We start from the raw sequence: 25133 nt of genomic DNA on the forward strand, positions 1-25133 counted from the left end.
ACTGACTGAAAGGCTTACATGAACTTCCTTCTCTCTGGCAACCATAGCTTGAGGCAAACTGCCATGAGGTTGTCAGGAATGGGGTGGGGCAGGGGCCACGGAAAGAGAGGGCACAGCCCCCACCCTAGCCTTGTCCCTTTCCTTCTGAACAGGGACTAAACATAACAGGAAAAGGCTGGGGGTGTGACTCAGGGGGACAGCAAGTGCTTAGCATGTCAACGCCCTGGGTTCAACACCCAGTACCAAATAAATAAATAAACAAACAACCACGGGCCTTGTGGCAACTTAGCCCTTGGTGCCCAGAGCCAGCCAGCTGGGCTGGCTCCTTCTCCTTCAGACCACTCCTGGTCCTCCTCCTCCTCTTCTCCCTCTTCCCCTCCTCCTTCCCAGACCCCTGGCCCTGCCCCAGACCAGCAGAACACCCAGCTGACAGCTGGACATTCCATCCCTGCCAGCCCTTCCCCAGGGTATCAGGTGACCCTCCCACTCCAGGCCACTGGCACCCCAGCCCTCCTGGGCAGACCTGTCCACCCCGGCTCCAGTGAGCAAAGGACTCTGATGCCTGCAGACGGTGGGCGCTGAGAGACAAGATTCCTCTCCTTGTACTCCCTGTGCTGTCCCTGGAAGGACACCTTGGTGAGTACTGCCAGGGGGTTGTATGGGCAGGAACAGCTATGCTGAGCCCTTGATGGTGCCTCAGTGAAAGAGAGAGGGTGCCCTGGACACAGGTCTGTTCCCTCCCAGGGGGAGGGGGTCTTCACTTCCATGCAGGGCTGGCTGGGATCCGCCCTGTGGAGGGGTCAATGCTCCATAGGGGTCTGCACATTGTGTGTGTGTGTGCGCGTACATGTGTGTGCGCGTGCTTGTGTGTGTCTGGGGGGTGGGAGCTGGTATGGTTCAGCAATCTAGAAATTCTGGCATTTGCTCTGCTTCCGTCTCTCCCCCTCCCCTACAGTAATTCCACCTCCCCTCCTAGGGTATCCTGGAGTCCTCTGTCTGGCCCCTACACGGAGGCAGGGAGGCTGGGTAAGCTGGGACTGCAGAGGAGGCTGTGGGCAATGGGTACGGGGCTAGAGCCACCAATTTCTGCTCCCACACTGAGTTAACTCTTACCAGAGGCAGGGAACCTGGAGAAGTTTCCAGCATTCCCTGGGCCCCAGGATCAGTATGTCCTGTCCCAGCAGCCCCAACCTTCTTCCCGGATGGGGCCATGGGGTTGGATGACATCAGTGCCTGTGGGCAGCAGCATGGGGCCTGGGTTTAGGGTGTCCCCTGGAAAAGAGTAGTAGTGGTGGACCACCACTGAGTGGGGGTGTATGTGGCCATCAGAGGTATGTCACCACCAAGCCTGGTGATCTCTACTGTCCTGGGCAGTAGCAGTCTTGGGGACCTCACCTCATACGGTTCTTCTAGGCCTGTTGGTGAGCCTGAGACCTGAACCTGAGCCAGCCCTCGGGTCTTCAGGATCCTAGGGTTCTGAAAATCACCCATCCAGCCTCTTCCCCAGAGACTTTGGGCAGATGAAGTGAGACCTCTATTCTTCTCTATTTTCTTTTTTTCAAGCTACTAGTTTCTTAACCTTTTTATTATGAAAGACTATCCAGGGAAAAATAGAGGATGGTATAATAAACCCTTGCATAGCCTGCACCTGGATCTCAATGGTTGTTTTAAGTCTTGGCATATTTACTTCACTGAGTTCATGAAGGATAAAGGGTTTTGAAGTGATTTATGGACATCACAGCACTCAGAAAGTACCTCGGTAGGGTCTTATATAGCCCCATCCCATTATCCCACTAACAAAAAGAACAATTTCCCCAAATTGTATCCAGGCCATGTTCTTATTTGCCTAATCAATGCTTTGCTAGACCCAAATCCAACCAAGACACATTCAGTCAGCACATCTCTTAAATCTTTTTTAACCTGAGAGACCCCACCACTACCCTCCCACTCCTCCCATCTCCCCCACCATCCTGACTTGCTGAATTGAAGGGCCAATTGTCTCATTGGACAGCAAAGGCATGGCTGAGTCAGACAGTTCTTCAAATTGAACAGGGAAACTGAGGCCCAGACAGGCAGAGACAGGGAGTTTGAGGCAGGACCAGCTCTCCTGGACCCAATCCTGTGCTGTCTCACCATGTCCTTGCCAGGGTACTGAACAAATCCTCCTCTGCATAAGGCCTGGGGCCCCTGGGACCCTCCCTGTCCTTTTCCCCAGTGCATCCTGGGGCTGAATCCCAGGCTGAGCCCACCTCCCAGCCAGCAGCATTCCCTGTTTCTTCTTGCTTTGAGCAGGGGACTTTGAATAAATCCTTCTCAGACAGAAACCTGTATGGTTGCTGTCTTGTTCACTAGCACCACCGGGAACAGCAATAAACTTTATGAGCATTGGTTGTTCGGGGAAGGAAACCTGCATACTGGCTGGGGGAGGTAGGAGCGTGGGCAGGGTGGGGCTGGGCAGAGCTTTGGGGGATGGGGCTCACTGAAGTGCTGCATTTGCCTGCTTTGCCTCATACTAGTTATTTCTCCCCATCCGGGGTGGGAGAGGTTCAGCTGGCAGCTAAGGGGAGTGGGGTTTGCCTGTCAGGTGTGGGGCCTGGGTGGGAGGCACCGATGGAGTGGGGTTTGCTGGAGACCGCTTCTGCTCTGGTCACATGTGATTGAGTGCTCCCAACACACATAGCTGCTGCTCAGCCTCTGGAGTCCTTGGGGCATGGGGAGTGACAGGAGGAGACAGAACATCAGTTGGTGTCAACTTCAACCTTCATATTGACTTCCAAGCTTTTAAAAGATGCCTGCCTGGTAGGAGCAGGAAAACTTCAGCCAGCAGCATCTGAGCATTCTGGGACAGTCCTGGGCAAACCCAGGGTAGGCAAGAGAACAAGTCCCCTGGTTGCTTGGCATGGAGGTGGGTACTGGCTTTAGTTTTCAGAAGGTGTTAATCCATCTCTGGGCATTCCGGCCTCCACGTGTCTGCTTCTGCCCTCTGCTGGTGAGTGGCCTTGCTTGCATTCTTCCTGAGAGATTGGCTCTTCAATTGAGTAAAACAGGGCTTCTGTTGTAAAGGAGCACACACACTCCATCCCATTATTGTGCCTAACCTTAAAAAGATGTTCCTAGCTGGGCGTCAGTGGCTCACACCTATAATCTTAGCTACTCAAGAGGCAGAGATCGGGAGGATCATGGTTGGAAGCCAGACCAAGGCAAATAGTTCATGAGACCCTATCTCAAAAAAAAAAAAAAAAAAAAAAACCATCACAAAAAAGGGCTGGTGGAGTGGCTCAAGGTGTAAGCCATGAGTTCAAGCTCCAGTACCACACACAAAAAAAAGTTTCTATCTTGCATCCGTACAATTGCCATGTTAACCATTGGCAAAACTCATGTCTCTGGCTCACACACCTCTTGCACAAGACAGGTGGCCAGGATCACATTACTCAAAGGCAACAGGCTCGGGAACAGGGATTAGAGGCTGGGAAATGTGCAGGTAGTTCTGGGTGTGCAGCAGTGTGCAAGATCCTAGGTACAGCTTCAAAAGGCAAGGCCCAGGGCAGCAAAGCCTGCTGGGAGAGCAGTCACTGTTCATTCCCCAGGACATGGAGCTGTACAGAGGTCAGGATCTACTGGGGACAGCAGGAGGGAGGGAGAAGCCCCAGAACCTTGCTTTCCCTAAGAGCAGTCCTTCTAGGGCACTTGGCTTCTTGACGATCTTTCCCCCATGATTTTCCCACCTTGACAGCAGGATCAGAACATTGCTGGTACTGCTAAGTACATTTGTCAATGGCTGAAGGGCTTCTAAACTTATAATTGCTGTATTAAAATTGTATTTAGTCCTCAAGCTGGAGAAACGTTGGGAGCTTTTAAAAGTTAAGAGAATAGGAAGAAAAAAAATCCTCTCTCAAAAGATAAAATCAGTCCTGAAATAAGTTCTGTGACTAAGGAATATGAAGTATTGCTCTGTGATTTTGGAGATCTTGCCTTCCCTAGGAAATAGATGCTCTCCAAAGACACATATTTCAGCCATGGCAAGGAAGGTGATATGTGAAGTCTCCTGGTGCTCGGTATTGATCCCACTGAGCCAGAGAGCTATGCAGGGGACAGCACACAGTCTTAAGGCCCTTGTTTTTAGAATGGATTTCCAAATACCATTTTTTCCCCCTCTGGAAAAATAAGCCTGTGCCTTCTCAGCCTGGATGGCCCAAATGATGCACAGCCTTCAGCCACGTAAGAAACTCCAAAATTCCCTAGCCCATTACAACCTAAGTGGTTTTAAATGGTTTTCAGGTCCTCTCATTTCTAATAGATTAAAAAATGTTCCCTTGGGCATCACAAGGACATTGAATGGTACTTGTCCTGAACCTCTGGCTCCAAGAGACCTGTGAAACATACATTGGAGCTTCGGAGGCGAGAGGGCAGGCCATAAACCATGCTGCTTGTGAACTGTGGAGCGCGCCATGGTTTCTACTGCAGTCTTCTTTCACTACAAGCTCTTTCTTAATTATCTTCTTCACAGCACGCCCTCCCTCCATCACCTAAGATTTATCAGGATATTGTCTTGAGGCTTCGACACCTCGGTAATCTCAGGGGAGCATCTCCTCTCCAGGCTGAGCAGGGGGCTCAGTGAGCTTCTCTGGCAGATGGGGCTGGGCTCCCTCTCCAGCCCCCTCCACTGCCCACACTCCAGGTTGCAGTGACCTGTGGCAGGTATGAAAATGGGCAAGGCCAGCCCCAGCATCCCCATCCTTCCTGCTCCAGTCACCAGTTCCTGCCCCATCTGTCCTGTCCTATCACTCTGTATACACACACACACCCTGAAGCAGTCCCCAAGACTGAACCTAACTCTCCCCCGATCCTGGACCCCTTGCCAGGCCCCTCCACCAACTTCCGCCCCAGCTGAGAGCAGTGACTCCCCTAATCTCTCTACTGGTATTCTATTTTTTTTGTTTTGTTTTATTATTCATATGTGCATACAATGCTCTACTGGTATTCTTTATTATTATTAACACATATTAATTGTACATATCAGTGGGACCATTATGACATTTCCATACAGGCATGTAGCATGCGTTGATCATATCCACCCCCCTTCTTCTACCCTTGCCTCTCCTCTGCACCCCTTCCCAGTCCCTAGCAACCACTATTGTACTTTCAGGCTGACTTTTTTTTTTTTTTTTAAGTTTCCACATATGAGAGAGAACGTGCTGTACTTGTCTGTGTTGTTTTGTTTGCTTGCTTGTTTGTTTGCAGTACCGTGGATGGAACCCAGGGTCTTGTACATGCTAGACAAGCACTCTACCACTGAACTACACTCCCAGCCCCTAGGACTCATTTTTCAACGTGATTTTTTTCCCTACTAGTCCCTATGCAATACTCATTATGCTTGTAGTGTCTGTTGATTGAGAAAATAGATGAAGACAAAAACCTCCAGGAATTCAATAATGCCTTTAAATGAATTTGTATTTTGGTAATCACCAGAATGCTTACACACACTGGAGGAATCATTGTGCTTCTGGGCATCCTTTTTCTAGTCTGCAGATCAGGCTGTGGTGGTGTGAATTTGGGTAAGGTCTTGGCCAGCCCTCAGCGGGGGACTCTCACCCCCCATCAACCCTGTGGATTCATGCTGCCAAGGTGGTTCCCGGGAGTGAGGATCTTGCTGTCCAGACATGGCAGCTCCAGAAAGTCTCTCATCCCTGACACGGGTCACTGAGACACATGGCATGGAGAGGAACCCTGACCCTAAGAACTTGACTTGGGTTTCAGGATGCCCAGAGACAGCCAGTGCAGCTTGGCAGTCACTCTCCCTAGAGGGGACTGCACAGTGGGACATTAACTTTAGGATGATAGGCCCTGACTCTGAATTCCAGCTCTGACACTCCCTAGCTCTGGACCCTAGAAAAGCTCTTCAACTTTAATGACCCTTAGTTTCTCCTTGTGAAAATGATTACCTTGAGAAACAGGTGTGATTGTAAAGTCAGGGGTCCACAATCGATGCTTAACTATTGTACAGAATATGCTTGTGCAATGAAACACATGAGCACCTGACTCTCACAAAGAGCCCCACACTGGGTACTGGCTGTGAGTTGGTGAATTGGTCACGATGGACTCCAGGTTGTGCTGTACAACAAACACCACCAAATCTTAATGACTGAATATAGCAGAGATTTCCTTTTCTGTCTTGCCACGACTCTGGTATGTGTAGTTGCTCAGGGATCCAGGTGGCCAGGTCACATGCTCCCATGATCACTATGGCCAAGGAAAGATAATGTGGGGATGGATTGTCAAGCTTCCACTTGGAAGTGACACATGGCACTCCCCTCCATGTTCTGTTGGCCAAACCAAGTCATGTGGCCATGTTTACCTTCAAAGCTGCAATCAGGCCATATGCCCCAGGGTACACCAGAGCAGCTGTGAACAGCCTAACAATGATCAAGGCCAGCCAATTTATTTCCAGATATAAGGAGCTTTGATATGACATAGCTCATGACCAACTTGTTCCAGGATTGAGCCCTTAAATGTGTGGTTTATGGTTTTGCCTGCCACTTTGTCCTAAAAGAGGCCCTGTCCTGTAATTTTCAATGGGCTCAGGCTCAGCATGTGGGTAGGGTCACATGTACAAAGACTCTCTGGGAATAAACTGTGCCAACTAGTAGCGACAGGTCAGGATCTCTGATGCACCTATTTGGTGGGTGACAAAGGTCATTCTGTCTGGCATCAGTGAGGTCTTAGGTTCTACAGTCACTAATATTGTCATTTGTTCCCACTCTGAAAGCCAAGTACAAGCATGGCCCTGCTGTTGATGACCCTCCTTTCAGGTCAGAGAGTATCTCACATGGGATGGCTGTCACTGGGGTGCAAGGCCAGGCTTGTTCTGACACAGCAAGCACAGGCCCTACTCAACACCAGCTCAATGGTTGCACCCTGCAGTAGAAGTTAGTTAGCCCTGAGTCTCCTGGAGTGAGGCCCAGAGTTGTCTCATTCAGGACTTAACTCAATGACATGGCAAGAGGACACATCTGTCCACTTCCTGGAGGTGAGGGGCACCCCTTAGCTGAGTTTTTCAGGGTTGGGACACCACACTCCCTCCTTCTTATCCTCGCTCCCTCTCAGGCCTCCCCAAGGAGGGGTAAGGGGTCTGACTGGGACTGTAGAAAGAGGCGTGGGCTGGAGAGGGGGATATTTGTCTCCTTCAGAGCACTAAAGGAGCTAGGGCACTTAGCAAGTATGTCGGATCAGAGGCGGAAGCCCCCCTCAGGCAGGCGCCCCACCTGCTTTCCCTGCACCCCCGCTGACTCACAGTCGTCCTGAGAAGAACCCACGCAGTGACAAACTCTGAGTGCTGGAGACGCACAGAAAGGGGACTCCACAAAAGAGTCCTGTGAATTCTGTCATCTGAATCTCATGACAAGGCTGTGGCAGTGGGCGGGAAACCAAGACTCAGAGCGGTCACCCAGCTCATCCCAGGTTCCCAGCAAGCTGTGGATTCCCAGGTCAGACCCTGGGCTCCTGACTCCTCCCCATTTGCAGGAAAGAGGAGGGCCCAGGGGCAGTGGCCAGTACCCATGGCAAAAGTGGCTGCATGAGGCCAAAAGCAGCTCTGGGCTGAGGAAGGGCCTGCCAGCTGGAGTTACTGATTTGAGACTTCCGCAAGAGGAATGGGAAGAATGAAGGTCGTCCCTGGCTCAGTCCCACAGAGTTGAAGGCCACTTGCAAAGGCAGAAACAGAAAACGTTACACATCCTTGGGAATCCAAGGTTGGCATCAGTGGATGTCATAAAAGGCTCACAGAGTCCATTCAGCTGCTTCTCCCCCTCTCCCACTCTTTCCCATCAAGCTGTGTCAGAACTGCAGGCCACGTAGCTCAGGAGTTGGAGAAGCCTCAGACTCGGCTAACTACACCCTAAGATGACCCGCCTCAGCTTCCTCAGGTGTAAGTAGGGGCTGGTTACACAGCAGACACCTGATCACTGTCCCCATCGCAGTCTGGGAAGCACTGCACTGCTAGGTGGTGGGGGGCGGTGGGGGGTACAGGTCTTCTGTGCTGTCTAGAAGGCACAGCCAGGGCCCTGTGAACACCTGACCTCGGAGAGGAGAGATCCACACGCTGCATCAGGAACCATGTTAGTGCTAATGCGGCACCTGTCAGGCCTGGCCAGAAAGCTCTAGAGGGGCCTCCACCTGCCTCCTCATTGTGGTCTCTCCCCTCTCCAGCCCACCTCCCTCCAGGACACACAATTGATGTCATGAGGTGAGAAGGACAGGCCAGGGTAGTCCAGGCTTAGGAAGTAAGAAATCCTGTTCCAGAACCACCATTGATTGCAGGTGACTCTGGCCAAGTCCCAGCCTCTTTGGGGCTTAATTTTCTGATTTAAGAGTAGATGGATAACCACCCTTAGCATCTGCCTGGCATGGCTGGTGAGCGTGTGCTGGGCTAGTGCCTTGGTTCAGATCCCCACTCTCCCCATACTAGCTGAGTGCACATAGGATCGTTTCTCAAACTCTCTGCCTCAATTTCCTCATCTGGAAAAATGGGCTGGTGGGGTGTCTATGAGGCTTAAATGGGTTAATCTGCAGAAGGCTCCAGGAACATTGTCTGATGTACTACCATTGTGGGTGACATCCAGTCCTTAGGGATCCTTGGAGAGACACAGATGCGATGAAAAGGGGGAAGCAGTGGACTGGCTAGTTTGGCAGTACGAAGACCCGCATGAGCATGTTCAAGACATGGCAACAGGCCTGGGCTGCCACCTGGTGAGGCCAGGACCAGGCCCTGGTGAGACAAGTGTGAATGAACGTCCCTGAGTAGCCACCCCTCTGGTTCCCAGAAGTGCTCCTGCCTGGGGACAGGTCACATGGCAAAGGCCGACATGCAAGTAAGCCAGTGAGAGGACAGAGTAGGCTGCCGGGTCTTTCTCTTCTCTCCTTGTTCTTGCTTTCTCCAGGTTTGCAAATAGTCTCAAATAGACTGCAGCACCTCAGCCCATTCAGTGAAGTTGTCCTGAAGACATCACTGGGCTGTTGCTGATCCCCTTCCTGTCTACACCCCTCCCCACCTTCTCTCAGCTCTGCAACGCCATAGGGCAGAGCTGAGGAAAAGGCCTTTGAGGTCCCAGGCCCAGCCCTTCACCTCAACCCCAGTCCTTCCCTCCCCCAATACCTCACCCAGTCACCCCAGTCTGTCCTTCAGAGGCTCTGGAAGCCCCCCCCTTGCACTCTGCACAGGCAACAGGAAGAACCCACCCTCCCCTCCTAAGCGGGCTCTTCATGGACAGAAGCCAATGAGGGGCCCCATGTGGGGAAATGAATGGGCTGGGCTGAGGCTTTCAAAGCCATGGCTGCCTGCTGGAGGCCCAGGTGTCCGTATGAGCCTCTCTAGGCCAAGAGCCTGGACAAACTGATGGTCACTGCTGTGCATGGAGCCAGTTGACCGTGACCAAGGCCTGGACTGAGAGTCAATGAGAGGGTTAATTGCCCAGTGCTGCCCAGCCTGGCACATCGTGGCCTAGAGTCCTGCAGAGGGATAGGGTATTAATAACTCAGTAGTGACAGGCACCGCTGTGGGAATGTCCTTTCGGATGGGACAATGCGAAGGCAAGAGCCTCCCCTTGTAGTGTCTAAGATGAAGTCAAGAAGGCCTTAGGGGCTGCACTTCCAGCCCAGACAAGCCCACTTTTAGGGAGGATAAAAGGAGTGGCAGAGGGAAGAGAGGACCACTTTGCCACATGGCAGCTATATAGCACCTTTTCCACCCAGAGCTGTTGGGGGAATATGACCACCACAGCAATAATGACACACCCATTTACGGAGCATTTTGCTCCAAGCACAGAGACAACCTTCCCACAGCCCTTCTCTCAGTTCTGTCCCTGATTCCATGAGGTAGATGTCATTATTATCCTGTTCTGCAGATAGGCAACTGGGACCCAGAGTGATTTAGTAACTTCCTCAAGGTCACACAGCAATGATGGAATGAAGCCATGACACAGATGGATGGTGCAAAGTTTTGGCACACAAAAATAAAACATTCCTGAGCGACAGTGAGCACCCCAACAGCAGGGGCTCTGCGGGCTTCTTGTTGGGCCTGGGATCAACGTTCCCAGAAGAAAGAAAGCAACATGACAAGCGAAGTTAGGAACAGGCTCTGAACTCTGGAAGCTTACGGTTCTGTAGGTTGCTTGATTTTTAAAAATGTTTGATATTTAAATTCAAAAGGTACAAAATGACAGTCTCCCTCTTAACCCTGCTCCATGGAGGAAAACACCAGTTTCTCATGACAGATTATTCCAGAAGAAATCAATGCATTATTTATGGTCTTGTTTCAGGTGCCAGCAAGGGATCTGCTCGGTTGTAGTTGGGGGTTGGGGACTGTTTGGGTCCTTCTGAGTGCGACCTTCCCAGTACCTCTTCTTTTGTGTGTGTGTGGGTGGTACTGGGGTTTGAACTCAAGGTCTCATGCTCGCTAGCACTATTACTTGTGCCACATCCCCAATCCTTTTTGGATTTTAGTTTATGTTTCAGGTAGGGTCTTGCACTTTTTGCCTGGGCAAGCCTTGGACCAAGATCCTCTTACCTCTGCCTCCCTCATAGCAGGGATTACAGACATGAAACATCATGCCTGGCTTCTTGCTGAGCTAGGGTCTCATTAACTTTTTGCCCAGGCTGGCCTCAAACCACAGTTCTTCCATCTCTGCCTCCCTTGTAGCTGGGATTATAAGCATGCACTACCATCCCAGCATAGCACCCTTTCTTTCTTACATAATTTTCTCCTTTCTCCACCTTCCAGAGAGCCAGCCTTCAGGAGACAGTTGTGCTGTGACAGTAGTAAAGGCTTAGAAAGAAAGCCGAGGACCACGGACAGACTGTGTTGTCTGGGTGCAGCTGCTTCCATCCTTCACCTTCCACCCCAAGGTTCTGCAGCACCATGGTCGTGCAGGAGAGTGCGGGTCCTGGGGACACCAGGGTGGGTGTGCAGCTGGAGCCCTTCCTGCACCAGGTCGGGGGACATGTGAGTGTGATGAGGTATGACGAACACACAGTGTGCAAGCCCCTCATTTCCCAGGAGCAGAGGTTCTACGAATCCCTGCCATTGGCCATGAAGCAGTTCACCCCACAGTACAAAGGTGAGTGCAGCAGCCAGGCCACTCTGGGCCCAGGCTCATCTGCAGATGAGCCAGCCTCATGGTCCTGGCTTATCTGATGTCCTCAAAGCCTCCAGGTCTGCCACTTGTCTTTGCTTCCCATTAGCTCAAGCCATGAGGCTTCTAGGAATTGAAAATGAACTAAAATGACTCCCGGTGGCACTTAGTTCTGAGGGACCATAACTAAACACAGGACAGGTTGAGGCCTCCTTTACCTCACTCTGGAGGCTCAGGAGGGGATCAGGTTGGGACAGGGCATGGAGAAACTGTGATACGGCTTATTCAGGAAACCAGAATTCCTGCCTTCATCAGGAAGGGCACAGCAATGGGTAGGCTGCCATTGTGGAGTGTGCAGCTGGGGAAACAGGCACGGGCAGTGTGTGTCCTGCAGCTGAGTGTGAGCTGGGGTCTGGGGGAAGAGAGTTGGGTGAGAGGGCTGCTCCCACTGACTCCCCACTCCCTCCTCAGGATCCCAGGGCAGCATTCTGTTCACCCCAAGTCTCATTAAATGAGGCTCATAGGGTGAATGCCAGGCAACCAGCCCAGCTGGGTGAGCACTCAGAAGAAAGACCTCCTTTCAGATTTCACCACTGCAAGCTGCTGCCCTGTTGTCAAAAGGTCTTTCAGGGAGGCAATAATGATACCCAGATCAGTCCATCAGAAGCTCACTTGCATTCCAGTGACTAAGACAACTGGAAAGCCAGGCATGGAAGCAGATGCCTGCCATCCCAGCTGCAGTGTAAAAGGCATAAGTAAGAGAATCACAAACTGAGGCCAGCCTGGGCAAAAAGCATTAGACCCTAACTAAAGCCAAAAAGAGCTGGGAGCATGGCTCAAGTGGCAGAGTGCTTATGTATTAAACACAAGGCCCCGAGTTCAAGTCCCAGTAGCACCAAAAAAGAAAGAAAAAAAAAAAAGACAACTGGGAAAGATGGGCCCATCCACACTGGTGTTTCTCAAAATATGACCTGGGGTCAACCAGATCCACCAGGATCTGCACTTACAAGTTCCCAGACCCATTCCACACCTGCAAATCAAGATCCTGGGGTCCTGGGGTCAGGGTTCAGGCATCCATATTTATCATGGTCCCAAATGAGAGGCACTGCCAGGGGATGAGCCCTAGCTTTGCTTCAGAGAAATGCTTCATTGCCTGGACTTCAGTACAGTTCAGCATCTCACCCTGAGAAACAAGGGAGACCACCCACCCACCTGTGCAAGCCCCCTCCTGCCTGGCCTGGCCTTCCCAGGAGTCTTCCAAGGCCCCAGGCCCATGTGGCCTGGTTGGTTGTGGGTCACTGTTCATCTTGTCAGAGCACCCACTGGAATTAATGTCTGTCCTTTGCAACCAAACTCAACCCAGCTAAGGGATGGCAGGCCCTGGCGTGGAGTGGTCTTCTGCCAGCAGCGTTTCATGCTTATTTGGCACAATTCCAAAGCTGAAAAAGACTGCTGGGACCGCCACAGACAAAGCAAGGAGATAAAGAGGCCACTCTGGTCTTCAGGAGACTCCACCTTGGCCCCTACCCTGTTCCCTGTCTGCACAGGGCCAAGCCTCTTGTGGGGGGTCATGGAGCACTGCTTTTGGGCACCCTTGGGCACTGGTCTTCTGCCCAGACCTCTACTCTGCCTGGCTTCCTCCTTTGGGCTGGGCCATTCTGGGGACATCCCCTTGGGGGATTCTAATTCAATAAATCACAGATGCTCCATGACTTACTATGGGGTCAGGTCCCAGTTAAACCCATTCAAAGTTGAAAATGTCAAAAGGCATTGAATACCCAAACCTAGCAAGCAGCCTAGCACACAGTGTGCTGTAGTCTTAACTGCTCACCTCACAATCGTGAGGTTGCCTCTGCCCAGCACCCTGGGAGAGGACTGTGCCCATGTTACTAGACCCAGAAAACCAAAAGTGAAAAATCAAAGGACTCTTTTTACTGAATGCTTATCACTTTCTCATTGTCACAGGTCAAACCATTCTAAATTGGGGACTGCCTGTAACTTGAACCTAGGGTCAGAGCTATATGGATGGAGGCCACGGGGGATGAGCTGGCCTTGCTTTGGGGCTTTGCACAGGACACGGTGTTTCTAAGGGAAGTGGGCGAGGCTCGCTGGGTCAGGGAACTTCATGACACCCTCTAATGAGACTAATAACTGACCACCGGCTCTGCCTGAGGGTGGGCTGTGGTGACACCCAGACGTGAGACTCTGATGAAGCAGAAACACCAATCCCTCGCTGACTGGGACATGATCCATGTGGCGCCGGGGTCCAAGCACCAGCTAGCCAAGTACGCATGTGTAAGGAGACACTGGAAAAAGGCCCAAACCAAGCAGGACCCTCACGTTGGTTCTTGGATGCCTGGAGTAGAGCAGAAGGATTGGGAGCTGAGGCCAGATTGTCCAGGACCCTCCTCAGGGGAGGGTCCTGAAGGGCTCTCAGGCTGTGCAGGCTGCTGTTTCTACCAAGTAACAAAAGCAGTGCAGGCCAAGCCTTAACCCTTAGCATTCTCTCCAGACACCGCAAGCGGTTTCTGCTCTATAACTTACATAACCCTCACAACCCTCGGGGCAGGCACCTTTATGACCCCAATGATGTAGATGAAGAAACCAAGGCATAGAGAGGTTGCCTGGATTGCCTTAGGCCACAGGGCTAGTGAGAGGCAGAGCCAGGATTTGAAGCCCTGAGGTCTGCGCCCCCCACCCCCAATGTTGGGTTCTTGGCCACGTAGGCCCACTCCACCCAGCTACACTGTCACCAACAGGGTGGACTCTGGGCGTCAGTGCTCAGGGGGTCATCTAGCCCAAAGAGAGAGAGGACATGACTTGCTCAAGTCACTCAGCCAGTATTCTCATGTTGGGAGGACTCAAATACCTACAAGTCTGTCACAGGAATCGTCCTTTTTCTCCTCAATAGGGAAAGTCCCACTTAGAGAGGGTCTGTTTCTGAAGTGGCTGCCACATGCCAGGGAGCACATCCTCTCCCTTCTCACTGCCTTGTCCCATGGTTGCATCAGAGAGAACCCTGGGAGGTAGACATTCCAACGGGCAGCCTCTTTGTGCCAGAAGCTCACTTTAGACCTTTGCTGAGCTCCTCAGGTATCACTGCCTTGGGGCTGTATCCCTCACTTCCCAGTCTGCCTGCTGGCCTTGGGCGAATGAGGACATACACTCAGGTCCAGTTGGCTAATGGGTTGGCCAGATTCATATTACAGACGGTGACGAGTAGATGTTCTCATAAGCTTAAAAATAAACACATGATAGAATATTCACTGAGGCGCAGGAAGCCGCTCAGCCAAACCAAAATTGCTGAGATGCTCTGGGCATGCCAATCATGGCAGTAAGCACTCTTGCCTGCCCAGCTGGCATGGGCTTGGGCTGAGGTGCATGAGGAGAGCTGGTGAGCCGGCAGTCAGGGGCTCTGGCTGGCCCTGAACACTCCTGGTCAGACAGCAGCAGCAGAGCTCTGGGAGCCCGTGGGCTTCCGAAGCCCTAATCCTCCTTGACACACAGGACAAGCTGAGGCTGGGCTGGAGCTGCTGTGGCTCTTGATTAAAAGAACAGCTCAAGCAATGAGGAGTCTGGGATCCTCTGGCATGCCGCTCAGTACAGGGCAGGCAGCTTGGGACTATCTGCAAGGTGGCACTCTGTTATGATCTCATGGCAGGTGGGGGCAGCTTTGGAGATAAAGTCTAAGCTGAGCCCCAGGGCAGTAACAGAAAGGGAGAGAAAGCCAGTTAGGAGACAGAGATGACACTGAGCCCAGAAAGCTCTCAGAAAGACTCTCAGAAAGACTGAGAGAGGCCGGGACACAGAGCTGGCAGTGTGGCTCTGACAATATGAGCAATGGAAATGACTTTTGGATTTTATTGGTTTTGGGTTATCTGCACCTTTCCTCTCCTCCATTTATGCAGGCACTTAGAACAGATGAGATCAGACAAGAGCTAGAGGCTGGAGAAGCGGGTGAAGGTCACATTTCTTGTCCCTCTGGGAGGCCACCTGGGCCTGAGCTTCCTAGGATCATGTTTTCTGGCAGGCTTGTCACCATAGTCCCTCAAGTGGAAAGGCCAGGGGCTGCCAGATGCTAGTGTGAACTTTACAGACCTGAAAGGGCCATACTCTTAGCTGGAGTACCTTCCTGGGCCCCTCAGGCATCCAGAAGGCCCCCAAGCTCCCCAAGGACAGCTTGGAGGACAGCTTGCTGTCTCCCCTTGTCAACAGGGAGGGATGGGCACTGAGGCCTAGTGTTGGCTTCCAGAAAGTCAGTTCTCTCTAGAACAAGCACCCTCCTTCCCAAGGACACAAGACTGGAAATGCAAACCCCATGTCCTTGGGCATCCTGTCACTCACAGCCCTCTGTGCTCACAGAACTCTCCTCCTGAGAAGGTTGAATCATGGCTGCTCTGTTCCCTCCCACAGAACAGAATGACCAGAACCAGTGTGACTGTGGACCCTGCAGGAGTGTTCCACATGCATGCTTGGGTAAACACAGTGTGATGACTCCAGACCCTCCCCATGGAGTCCTCAGCTCTGTGTAACATTGTGTCCCTTATTCCATGCCCGGGTGTGGTGTGGCCTTCTCCAAGGTCCTTCTGTAACAGCTATGCAACCTTGGCTTTTTGATCTCCTGGAGCCCCTCGTGCATCATCAACAGCCTTATAGTGTTGTAACTTAGAGATCACAAATGAAAAGCACACAGTGCCAGCACAGGGCCACACACAGTAGGTGGAAAAACATGGTAATTATGGTCACTGTTATGATTATGTCCCCAGCCTGTTGTCAGTCCCCTGCTCCAACAGTGATGGTCTTGGCCCAGGATGAATGCTAGTGTCAGGTAAACTGCAAGATGCCAGGCTCAGGAACCATGTTACTTCACCTATCATAATTACCTCACAGGACACAGGAGCCTGGAATGGGTTGAGGAAAAGCAACCCATTTTCAGGAGTTGGAGAGAACTGAATGTCCCTTCCTGGCTGTAAAACTAGGTCACTGGGAATCTGAGATGCAGGACTGGCCCAGGAAGACTGCTGAGCTAGGCACAGGCAGCTCTGGAGAGTGACTTGGTAAATTGCAGAGCAGCCCTGGAAGCGAGGGTCTGCACTAAGCAGCGTGGAGGCCGGGCAGTGATGTGGCCTTCACTGACTGCTGTGCAGAAACCACCACTTACACTGGGAAGGTGACCAAGTTGCTGGGGGGAGGAAATAAAGAGTGTGCAGCATATACAAACACACAACCCCCTCCTCAAGTCAGGGACCCAGCAGAAAACAAACAGTGCATTCAAGAGAATTTTTCCAAGAGGTTATTTGCAAAAGGCTTAAGGAAACAGCCAGGAGTGGGTGCACCCAGGAGTAGGCAGCACCGGAAACTACAGCCCCCACCCCTTCAGGCCCAAAGGACTAGAGGGAGAAACCACTGTCATGTACAGTCCCATTGAGAGAAAAGACATGGAGAGGGTGAGAGAGGGAAAGGGGAAGAGAGGATGAGAGACAGAGAGAGAGAAAGAGAGAGAGAGATTGAAAAGGCCCTAGAGCAACAGTACTAGAACATGGACCCCATGGTGACACAGGGAGGAACCATGGAATAAGCTCTCCACCCTGCAGGGGCAGTGGCCAGAGCCACTGGGAAACAGAGAACAAAGAAGCTCTTGGGTGCTGCCTAGAGTCAGCCCCTCAGCACAAAGCAGGTGGAGAGGGCGGCAGAGTAGGCAGGGTGGGGAACAGTCAGGGAAGACTCACAGGATAGAGGCAGGCCTGGGCTCTACCACCAGAGTGAGGACTCCACAGGGTGACCCCAGAGCACTAAGGCACCTGCCAAAGTCTCTGAGGACAGCGAGCAGCATGTGTGTTAAATGGGGTTTCCAGGGCTCTTCACCTGCACTGCCTTGATTATGAATCACAAGTGGTAGGAGGTACCACAAGTTGGGGACATCTTATAGGTCTCTGGTTTCATCAAAGATCGTGTCCGCCAAAAGAAGCTTAATGTGCTGATGTGTCTAACCAAAGGCAATGGCCGGGTGTCTGTACGAAAGGCAGAGATGGGAAGAGTGAATGGATGGGGACAGAGAGTCCAGAGCCCAAAGGATGCCTGAGGAAGCTGTCAGATGAGGACAAATGGTGGGAAGTGAGGATAATGAGGGGGGCAAAAGAGAAGGGGGAGGGATGTGATGGGCCCAGCTTCCCTTAACTGCTGTCCCCTGGAGGTAGGGAGGTACCTTTGCAGAGAACCAGCTCTGAGGCCTCCCAGGCTGGGGACAGTTAAGTTGTTGTCACATGACTGAGAAGAGGTCTGCATAGAGAGGAACATGACTTGAGAACAAAAGGCACAGGAATGCTTTGTTTAAGCAGGAAGGGGCAGAGAAGCAGATAAAGCAGATGGTGTGCCGAGATCAACTCAAACCTATTTTCTGTAGGTTGCATGGTTCCAGACACATTCAGGAACACATTCAGAGAGGAGCTGGGGAAGGAAGGAGGCCAGCCAGTGCCATTAAACTAAACTCAAAGGCTGTCACCCATGGGCCACGTCCACTGACAGAGACATCCATCTGCTTTCTTCTCCCCTCCTTTGTGCATCCTGCAGGTACCATCACAGTGCACCTCCAGAGAGACAGCAGGGGCCACCTCAGCCTGGTTGCCCACCCTCTGAAGGAGAATCGGGAACCCTTCAAGGTCTCCCCAAAGTCAGCAGCAGTGACCATCTGGCAGACACTTCAGCAGACCACTGGCAGTGGAAGCAGTGCCAGCCCCCTGGCCCAACTGGCACACTCACTCAAGGAGAGGTGAGGGCCACTGCACAGGTGACAGAAAGCAGGGACCAGCACTTCTCCCACCTATGCCCAAAGCTAACTGCTGTACATTAGGGTTGGCACCAAGAAAATGAGAAATTCTGATGAAGACTCTGTCTAGAATAACCAATGTGGCCTAAGAAAGAAATGAATTTTCTCCCATGCCACTCCAAGGGGGAGGATTGCCATGACTTCATCTCAGAAGTTCACATGCACACTCACAGAGTGCTGTACAGAACAGGTATTTGGTACCTATTTGTTTAATTAAATACTTGTTTCACTGAGACCACGAAGTGTCTCTCGGGGGAGAATGTGCAGAACAGAAACCCTAGAACAGTGTCTACAAAGGAAGTGTGGCTAATTTCTCTCGGAAGTCAGCTCTTTAGTGATTGAGAGGGGACAAGGATAGAGGCTGATGTAGCACTTGATGGGTCCCTGGAGACACAGAAGGCCCTGGGGACCTGAAGTCTTTGGAGAGATCACCAGAGCATCTCGTAATGTTAGCTGACCTTTCTTAAAGAAAGGGCTCCTTGGGGAGTTTTCTAATATCTATGGGAAAAAGAAGGGAATAATACAATGACAGGGGCACCCCAAGGAGCACGCAGACCTAATTAAGCCCTTGGCTCAGCATCAGTAAGGAACACACTACCTCCACTCACAGATGGGAGAAGGAGGGGGGGCTCAGGGTCCATGACCCCCTTCCACCCTACTCTAGATCATTTTGAGGTCTCAGGACATAATGACATACTAGGACATCAGATTCCTGGTGTGGTCACCACCCCTATACTTCATCACCTCTAAGGAAAGATCATTAATAATCCAGACCACTTACAAGAGCACTTAAATCACTTCAGTCCCCTGAGGTCTGGCACATCTAAGGAGCTGTCTGGGGTTCGAGGAAAACCCTGGAATGGGCCGTGATATGTGGTGTGATCTGGTGCCAGGGGCTGGAGGTGGATACAGCATCTCTGGCAGTCTGGTGAAAGTTCTCTGATACCTACCAGGATAGCCCTTCTCAGGGACTGTCCCACAGAACCTGGGCAGTCAGCACAGGGCACCTCCCACATCTGCTGCCCTGACCATCAGCCTGTTCTTCCCTTGCCCATAGCCCAGCCGAGGCACTCCTGAGGTCTGAGCTTCACTTCAGCACCCAAGTTTCCTCAATGCTAGAAGACGCTAATGGGAACCAGGTCGAGAAGAAGAGCTTTAACCCTTGGGGCCTGCACTGCCACGAGGCCCACTTGACCCGCCTGTGCTCTGAGTACCCAGAGGACAAGCGGCACCGTATCCTTGCCCACCCTCCTCACCACACATGGTCGCAAGGGCAGAAAGGCAGGAAGAGCAGTGCGGAACAGAGAGACAGAAAGAAACAGATAGAGAGACATGGAGGACAGGAGTTGGAAAGAGACACACACACACACACACACACACACACACACACACGCGCACGCATATGCGCGCGCAAAGAAGGTGGGTGGAGAGAGAGAGAGAGAGAGACATGTGAGGGGTAGTTTGAAGGCACAAGTCCACAAACCTAGAACCTAGAAGAAATCAGATCCCTCCAAGATAAAACTCAGAAAGCAGAGCCAGGCGCCCATGGTTCATGCCTGTAATTCTAGCTATTTGAGAGGCTGAGAAAGGGAAGATTCTGGTTTGAGGTCAGCCCAGGCAAAGAGTTCTCCAGATCCCATCTCCAAAATAACCAGAGCAAAATGGACTGGAGGAGTGGCTCAAGCCGTAGAGCGCCTGCTTCGCAAGTATGACAGTCCAAACAACATCCTGCCAAGGTGGGGGCAGGGACAGAGAGTATGGGAAAGTCAGACTAGTAGTCAAACTGAACACAGTAGGACCCTGGCATGTCTCCACTGCTCGAGTAGTAAGGATGGCATGGGGCCTCTGTGGGGAAACAGGAACAAGAAATGCTTCACTGGGTAGGGACTACCCCAACCTCCCTTGTATCCCTGCAAATTCCCACTGCAGGGTCTTCCCATGTGCCCATGTGCTGCAGAGGGAGCATAGGTCCACCCTTAGAGAAGTGCCAGAGGGGTGGTCTCTGAGAGAAGGCAGCCCCCCTCATCCACCCATACACAAATCATGTCCCCAGTGGACAAAATTTAGGTTTGAAATGCCCCCTTGTCACCGCTGGACTCCTTCCTACAAACAGGTGGCTGGCTTTGCAGTATTTACTGAGACACATCTGCAATCCTAATCCCTAAGAAGCTTTTGCAGGATAATTACTCCACTGAAATTAATATTCTTGCAACTCATCTCCAAAGCGAACATCAACCCACTTCTCCCAAAAGGTATTGGCCCATTCAGTGACTGGAGGTTTTAGCCTTCTGATTTTCTGCCATAAAATGTAAATTGGGCATGGCCTGCCAGGGATTTCACGCCTGCATTTAAATTCCAACCTCAGAGCAAAATGGGAAAGGAAGAAAAGCTCACATATTCATAAACTCCTCCTAAATAAACGGACTTATTAAAGCAGTCTGCAGGCTGATACCTCGCATGCTTAATAGCCAGGGCCCATCTGTGAGGAAGGAAAGGGGACACTCCAGCTTCTAGGCAGTTTTGGAGGCTGCTACCTGCTTCCAGAGAGGCTGCAGCCTTGAAGTCCTCAGAGCCTTCCTTAACTTAGCGTGACAAGGGTTCTTGCTGCTGGAAAATGTGGTGTCACAATACACACATCCCTGCATTCTGGACCTGAAGATGGGGACCCGGCAGCATGGGGATGATGCATCTGAGGAGAAGAAGGCCCGCCACATTCGGAAGTGTGCACAGAGCACCTCATCCTGCCTAGGCGTGCGCATCTGTGGCATGCAGGTAGGTGCAGGGGTCCACGGCAGGGGTGGGCATCATGGCACATCCACCGCAGGGCAAGCAAGTCCCCCATCCAGACCTCTTCCTCTCTGCAGAGCCCATCACTTTTAGAGAGCAACAGAGGAGGCCAGAGATTACTTTTTCAACAAAGCAATGTATCTATGACATTTCTATGACACACTGGGGGTTTTGTTTGGGTTTTTGCAGTGCTGGGGATCAAACTTAGAGTTTGGGTATGCTAGGCAAGTGTTCTACCACTGAGCTACATCTGCAGCACACATGCTGGGTTTTTTGAAGACCACCCTTCAGAAGTGTGGTGTCAAAGCCCACCATTTTTTAACTCTGTCTCACAATCTTTGGCAGCTGGAGCTTTCCACGGCCCCCTGGGTCCCGCCAATGTTGAGAAAGACCTTTGATGACAGTGTGTGGGCAGGGGTTGGGGAAAGAACTAAGAGACAGCTCACTCTGTGCCTTCCTGATCCCACCTTTTCTTGCATGATGAAGCTGAGTCCAGTCTTTCTCACATGCTATGTGGCAGCATGCTGTTTGAATTCTTGTTATCCATCCTCTCGTCTTCATCCAGCTTTTCTGCTGCTTTTTGCTGCCTGGTTTGTTTAACAAAGCGGGAAGGTCATAACCTGCTGAACCCAGGCACAGGGAGTTAATTTCCTTAGTGCCTGAATCGCACACTTTATTATTGCTGCTCTTCTGTGGCCATGACTGGGCTTCAGGAGAACACACTTCCTCCACTCCTTCCCTCTTAACGTCTGTCTGCTCAAAGCAAAACCAGACTCTGCTTTGACGGTAAGCGTTATAGCTTTCCTTAATTGAAACTGCCACCCCTTGAAGCTGGAAGTTGAGTCTATAAATTCATTGCACAGATGTCCCTGGAAAGGCTTGGAATGCAGTCCTCAAGAGAATGGAGTGTGATGATTTGTGGTGTAAATGGAATCTCTCTCTGGACCTCAAACCTTCTGAAATTGATCTGATTTATTTAGAAAGAGATGCCTGTCATGTGTTTATGATGGTTAATTTAGCAGCCGATCTCCCGCCCTCCAAAGGCAACACCAAGCCTGTCATAACATTCTGATTTTTTTTTCAACACTGTTTTTTTTTTTTTTTTTGGAAACATATCATGTAATGTGAAGACAGGAAAGATCTGAGAAACTGTGTTGGCCAGGTACAGACAGCCCTGCCCAAGTATGCCAAGTCCCCCTAGGTAGGCCATGTCAGTCACAGTTGGGGCGGCTGCCACAGTCTCCCCATCAGTGTCTCTCTTCCATCTGCTCCCTTCTGGTGGCCAAGACATGACATGGGTGGGGAGGGGAGACGATGCCAAGGAGAGGAGCCACCCGCCTCACAGAGTGGCTCTGGACCTCCCTCCTCCTCCCAGGCTCCCTGCAGGCTGCACTGGCTGCCTGCAAACACCTTCCACACCCCATGTAGCCTGTCTCTGTGCCTCCAAACAATTCACCCAACTCCACCTCAAGAGCCATTACTGCTTCCTTAAAATCTGCAGAGAAAGGATTTTTATAAACTTTGTTGAGGAAAATTTAATCTAGTTGGCTTTCCAAGGCCATTGGCTGTGATTTCAGATTCCTACTGAAGCTTTCTAGCTTGGGTTTGCTAATATCTGAATTGAAGAGGGCCTGAAGCCAGGACTTAAATCACGATTTGGAGGTTGACATTGGAAATTCACAAGAGAGGAGATCTCTGTCTGTGGGTGGAGGGTCACCTCTGTAGGGTGAAGGATATTTGGAGCTTGGATTACCATTAAAGACTTGCACAGAGAGCACTTTAAAACGCACAAGCTGCTCTGGGGCATGATGGAAGACCATCTTCTGCTCATTTCAGCCGCTCAAGCCCTGCATCTCCTGGAAATTGGTTCAGATATTATATGGGAGCTTGTGATGCTGCAACTGTAGCAGGGGTAATTTTTTTTAAATTTGAAATTCTTCACATTTTCTCTTTCTCCTTTTTAATGTAAGGTTTATCAAACCGATAAGAAGCATTTTCTCTGCAAAGACAAATACTATGGAAGAAAGCTCTCAGTGGAGGGGTTCAGACAAGCCCTGTATCAGTTCCTGCACGACGGGACCCGCCTCCGGATGGAGCTCCTGGAGCCCATCCTGCACCAGCTCCAGGCTCTCCTCTCGGTCATCAGGAGCCAGAGCTCATACCGCTTCTACTCCAGCTCCCTTCTCATCATCTACGATGGGCAGGAGCTACCAGAGAGAACCCCAGGCTACCTGCGTCCTCAGGATGCTCCCGGAGGTCCAGCCAAAGTCAACATCCGGATGATCGACTTTGCTCACACAACATACAAGGGCTCCTGGAAAGAGCACACTACCTATGATGGACCAGATCCTGGCTATATTTTTGGCCTAGAAAACCTCATCAGGATCTTACAGGATATCCAAGAGGGACAATGAAACTTCTGGAATTTTCTGAGCTACAAACGTTGAAAAGGGACCTATCAGTAGCTAGGGTAGTCTAGATACTCTTTAGATGTTTTTGTAATAATCAGATCTACCTTCAAAAGCCATCTTAAACATGGCAGACTATATAAAAGCTGCTAAAGTAATCCACTCTGAAGCCAATTCCATGCACCCTGGCATCTTCTATATGCTGGTCATTATCCAACTGACAGTGTAAAGTGGCACCATCACGGATCACACAGGAGGGGTGCAGCATGAGTCAGAGGCCAGCGATGCAGAAGCTCTAGAGTATTTGCATCCACAAACTCTTTCTTGTTGTGCTGCAGTCCTTCCAAGCCATAGAGAAGAAGAAGAAGAAGAAAAAAAAATCCCTGGAAGAAGCCTTGAAGAATGACTTCCCAAGTTCATGGATTTTCTGCTTATGCAGGCTGCCTTCTCCACAGGCAGACAGAGCTAATGAATACCTCTCACCTTACTGTGATGAGTTATAGGTGAGGCAGGAGGAGGTGGAACATATTTGCCCATCTGCTCCATACTGAGGTTTGCAAGAGCAAGGACACTGGCTGGAGGCATAGCTCAGCAGTTGAGCATGTGCTTTACATGTGGGAGGCCCTGGGGTCGATCCCCAGCATCACAAAACAATAAATAAATAAATAAATAAATGGGTCAAGGACAGATCCAGGCATGAGCACTGGTAAACCAAGACCCTGAGTCTCCATCTTTGCCTGTGAAGAGGAGGGTCTCTTTACAGACCTCTTGGTGTCTGTTAGAACTAATGATTCTACCACATTCTGACCATGAAATGACCGATCACGACATGCAGCTTCCAGTAAAGCAGAGGACACACAGGAGGAGACACTGGTATTAAATTATAGCCTCCAATTTCTATTTATTTATTTATTTTGGGAGTGAGTTGGGGAAGTTGGAAGCGAAGAAGCTGGAGACCCAGGAAACCAGGGGCAATGTTTACAAGGCTGGTGGACAAGTGTAAATATGAAACAAGAGCAAATGGTTCTAATTAATTCCTTCCTCTGCAGTATAGAAACCTATTACAATACCCTTGAGTCAAGCACTAAGATACGTTCCCCAATTAGGGGAATAAATTTGCTAATAAAATTGCTGAGGTCACCAGTGATTATTGGTGCGCCTTATTACCCTTTCTGTTTGTTTATTCTGATCATCACACTGTATGGTAATTTCAATTTATGAGGGACTAGAGTACACAGCAAGAATAGTTTGCTGATTTCTGGCAATCTGTCAGGTACCTGGGTGGAAATGGTGGCTGATAAAATATTTGCATGCATTTTGCAAGGCAGACACCAGATCTGAGAAGAAAGGGTCCTCTCATTAGACCCTCACACAATGCAAAATTAAGTCATTGCTGGATTCTAATGGATATTTGCCATCAACTTTTCAACTTCCACAGCCTGGATAGTAAAAACTTTTATTTAATTTTGGAATACATTACATGGATTTCAAAGCAGGTTAACTTCCCAAATTATGTTTGGCCAAGGTAATTAATTTGCACACTCTGTGCCCATGGCGCAAGAATGAGCCAAAGCATGGTGGGTGGCAAAATGGAGTCAGCCTAAAACTAAACAGTTGTCAATGACAAAGCAGAGCCCTATGTACTGCTTTTTCTGAGCCACTCTTGCTTGAGAACATAGTACCACATCAACCAAGTCCAAAGCTCTCGTATGTAGCTTCTCTTTCCTCCATTCTCATCTCTGAGTGTTGGTGGACTTGCCTGCAGGTATGACAGCTAGACTCTAAGTTTTCGGAGCTGGTCCACCTGGGTGGCTGCCTGTGCCACACTGCTGTCTGTGGCTGGATCCTTGCTCCTGCCCACATTATGCCCCTCTCTCAACCATGCCTTTAAAACATGAGACCTTCTTCCTGTTCTCCAAAGCATTTGAGTATACCCTGACTTCCATTTTCTGAAGATGTCCCCAACAGAAGATCAGTGTGTGGTAA

General features: G+C 50.7%; 1 protein-coding gene across 4 annotated transcripts; it reads left to right on the forward strand.

Annotated features, from left to right (window-relative positions):
• The first annotated feature begins 290 nt into the window (after positions 1-290).
• Positions 291-24313, forward strand: Ip6k3 (inositol hexakisphosphate kinase 3). Of its 4 annotated transcripts, none has more exons than XM_074082415.1 (7): positions 293-636; positions 4508-4698; positions 10775-11111; positions 17697-17895; positions 19010-19185; positions 20549-20724; positions 22710-24313. In XM_074082415.1, the coding sequence occupies exons 3-7, from the start codon at positions 10913-10915 to the stop codon at positions 23151-23153; spliced, it is 1194 nt and encodes a 397-aa protein (XP_073938516.1). In that variant the 5' UTR covers positions 293-636; positions 4508-4698; positions 10775-10912; the 3' UTR covers positions 23154-24313. The 4 variants fall into 4 exon arrangements, with proteins under 4 accessions (XP_073938517.1, XP_073938516.1, XP_073938515.1 ...); XM_074082414.1 differs by lacking the exon at positions 4508-4698 and adding an exon at positions 7829-7924; XM_020164147.2 differs by lacking the exon at positions 4508-4698 and having other exon boundaries at positions 297-636.
• The last annotated feature ends 820 nt before the right edge of the window (positions 24314-25133 follow it).

The sequence above is a fragment of the Castor canadensis genome, chromosome 8 (genome assembly GCF_047511655.1).
Source record: "Castor canadensis chromosome 8, mCasCan1.hap1v2, whole genome shotgun sequence".
In the NCBI taxonomy this organism is placed as follows: Eukaryota; Metazoa; Chordata; class Mammalia; order Rodentia; family Castoridae; genus Castor; species Castor canadensis.

What these genes read in the sequence shown, in the direction of transcription:
- Ip6k3 (XM_074082415.1), top strand. Translation starts at nt 10,913, where the DNA reads ATGGTCGTGCAGGAGAGTGCGGGTCCTGGGGACACCAGGGTGGGTGTG. An exon ending in GTTCACCCCACAGTACAAAG is followed by an intron (nt 11,112 to 17,696) that starts GTGAGTGCAGCA and finishes TGCATCCTGCAG; the next exon opens with GTACCATCACAGTGCACCTC. An exon ending in CCCAGAGGACAAGCGGCACC is followed by an intron (nt 19,186 to 20,548) that starts GTATCCTTGCCC and finishes TAGCGTGACAAG; the next exon opens with GGTTCTTGCTGCTGGAAAAT.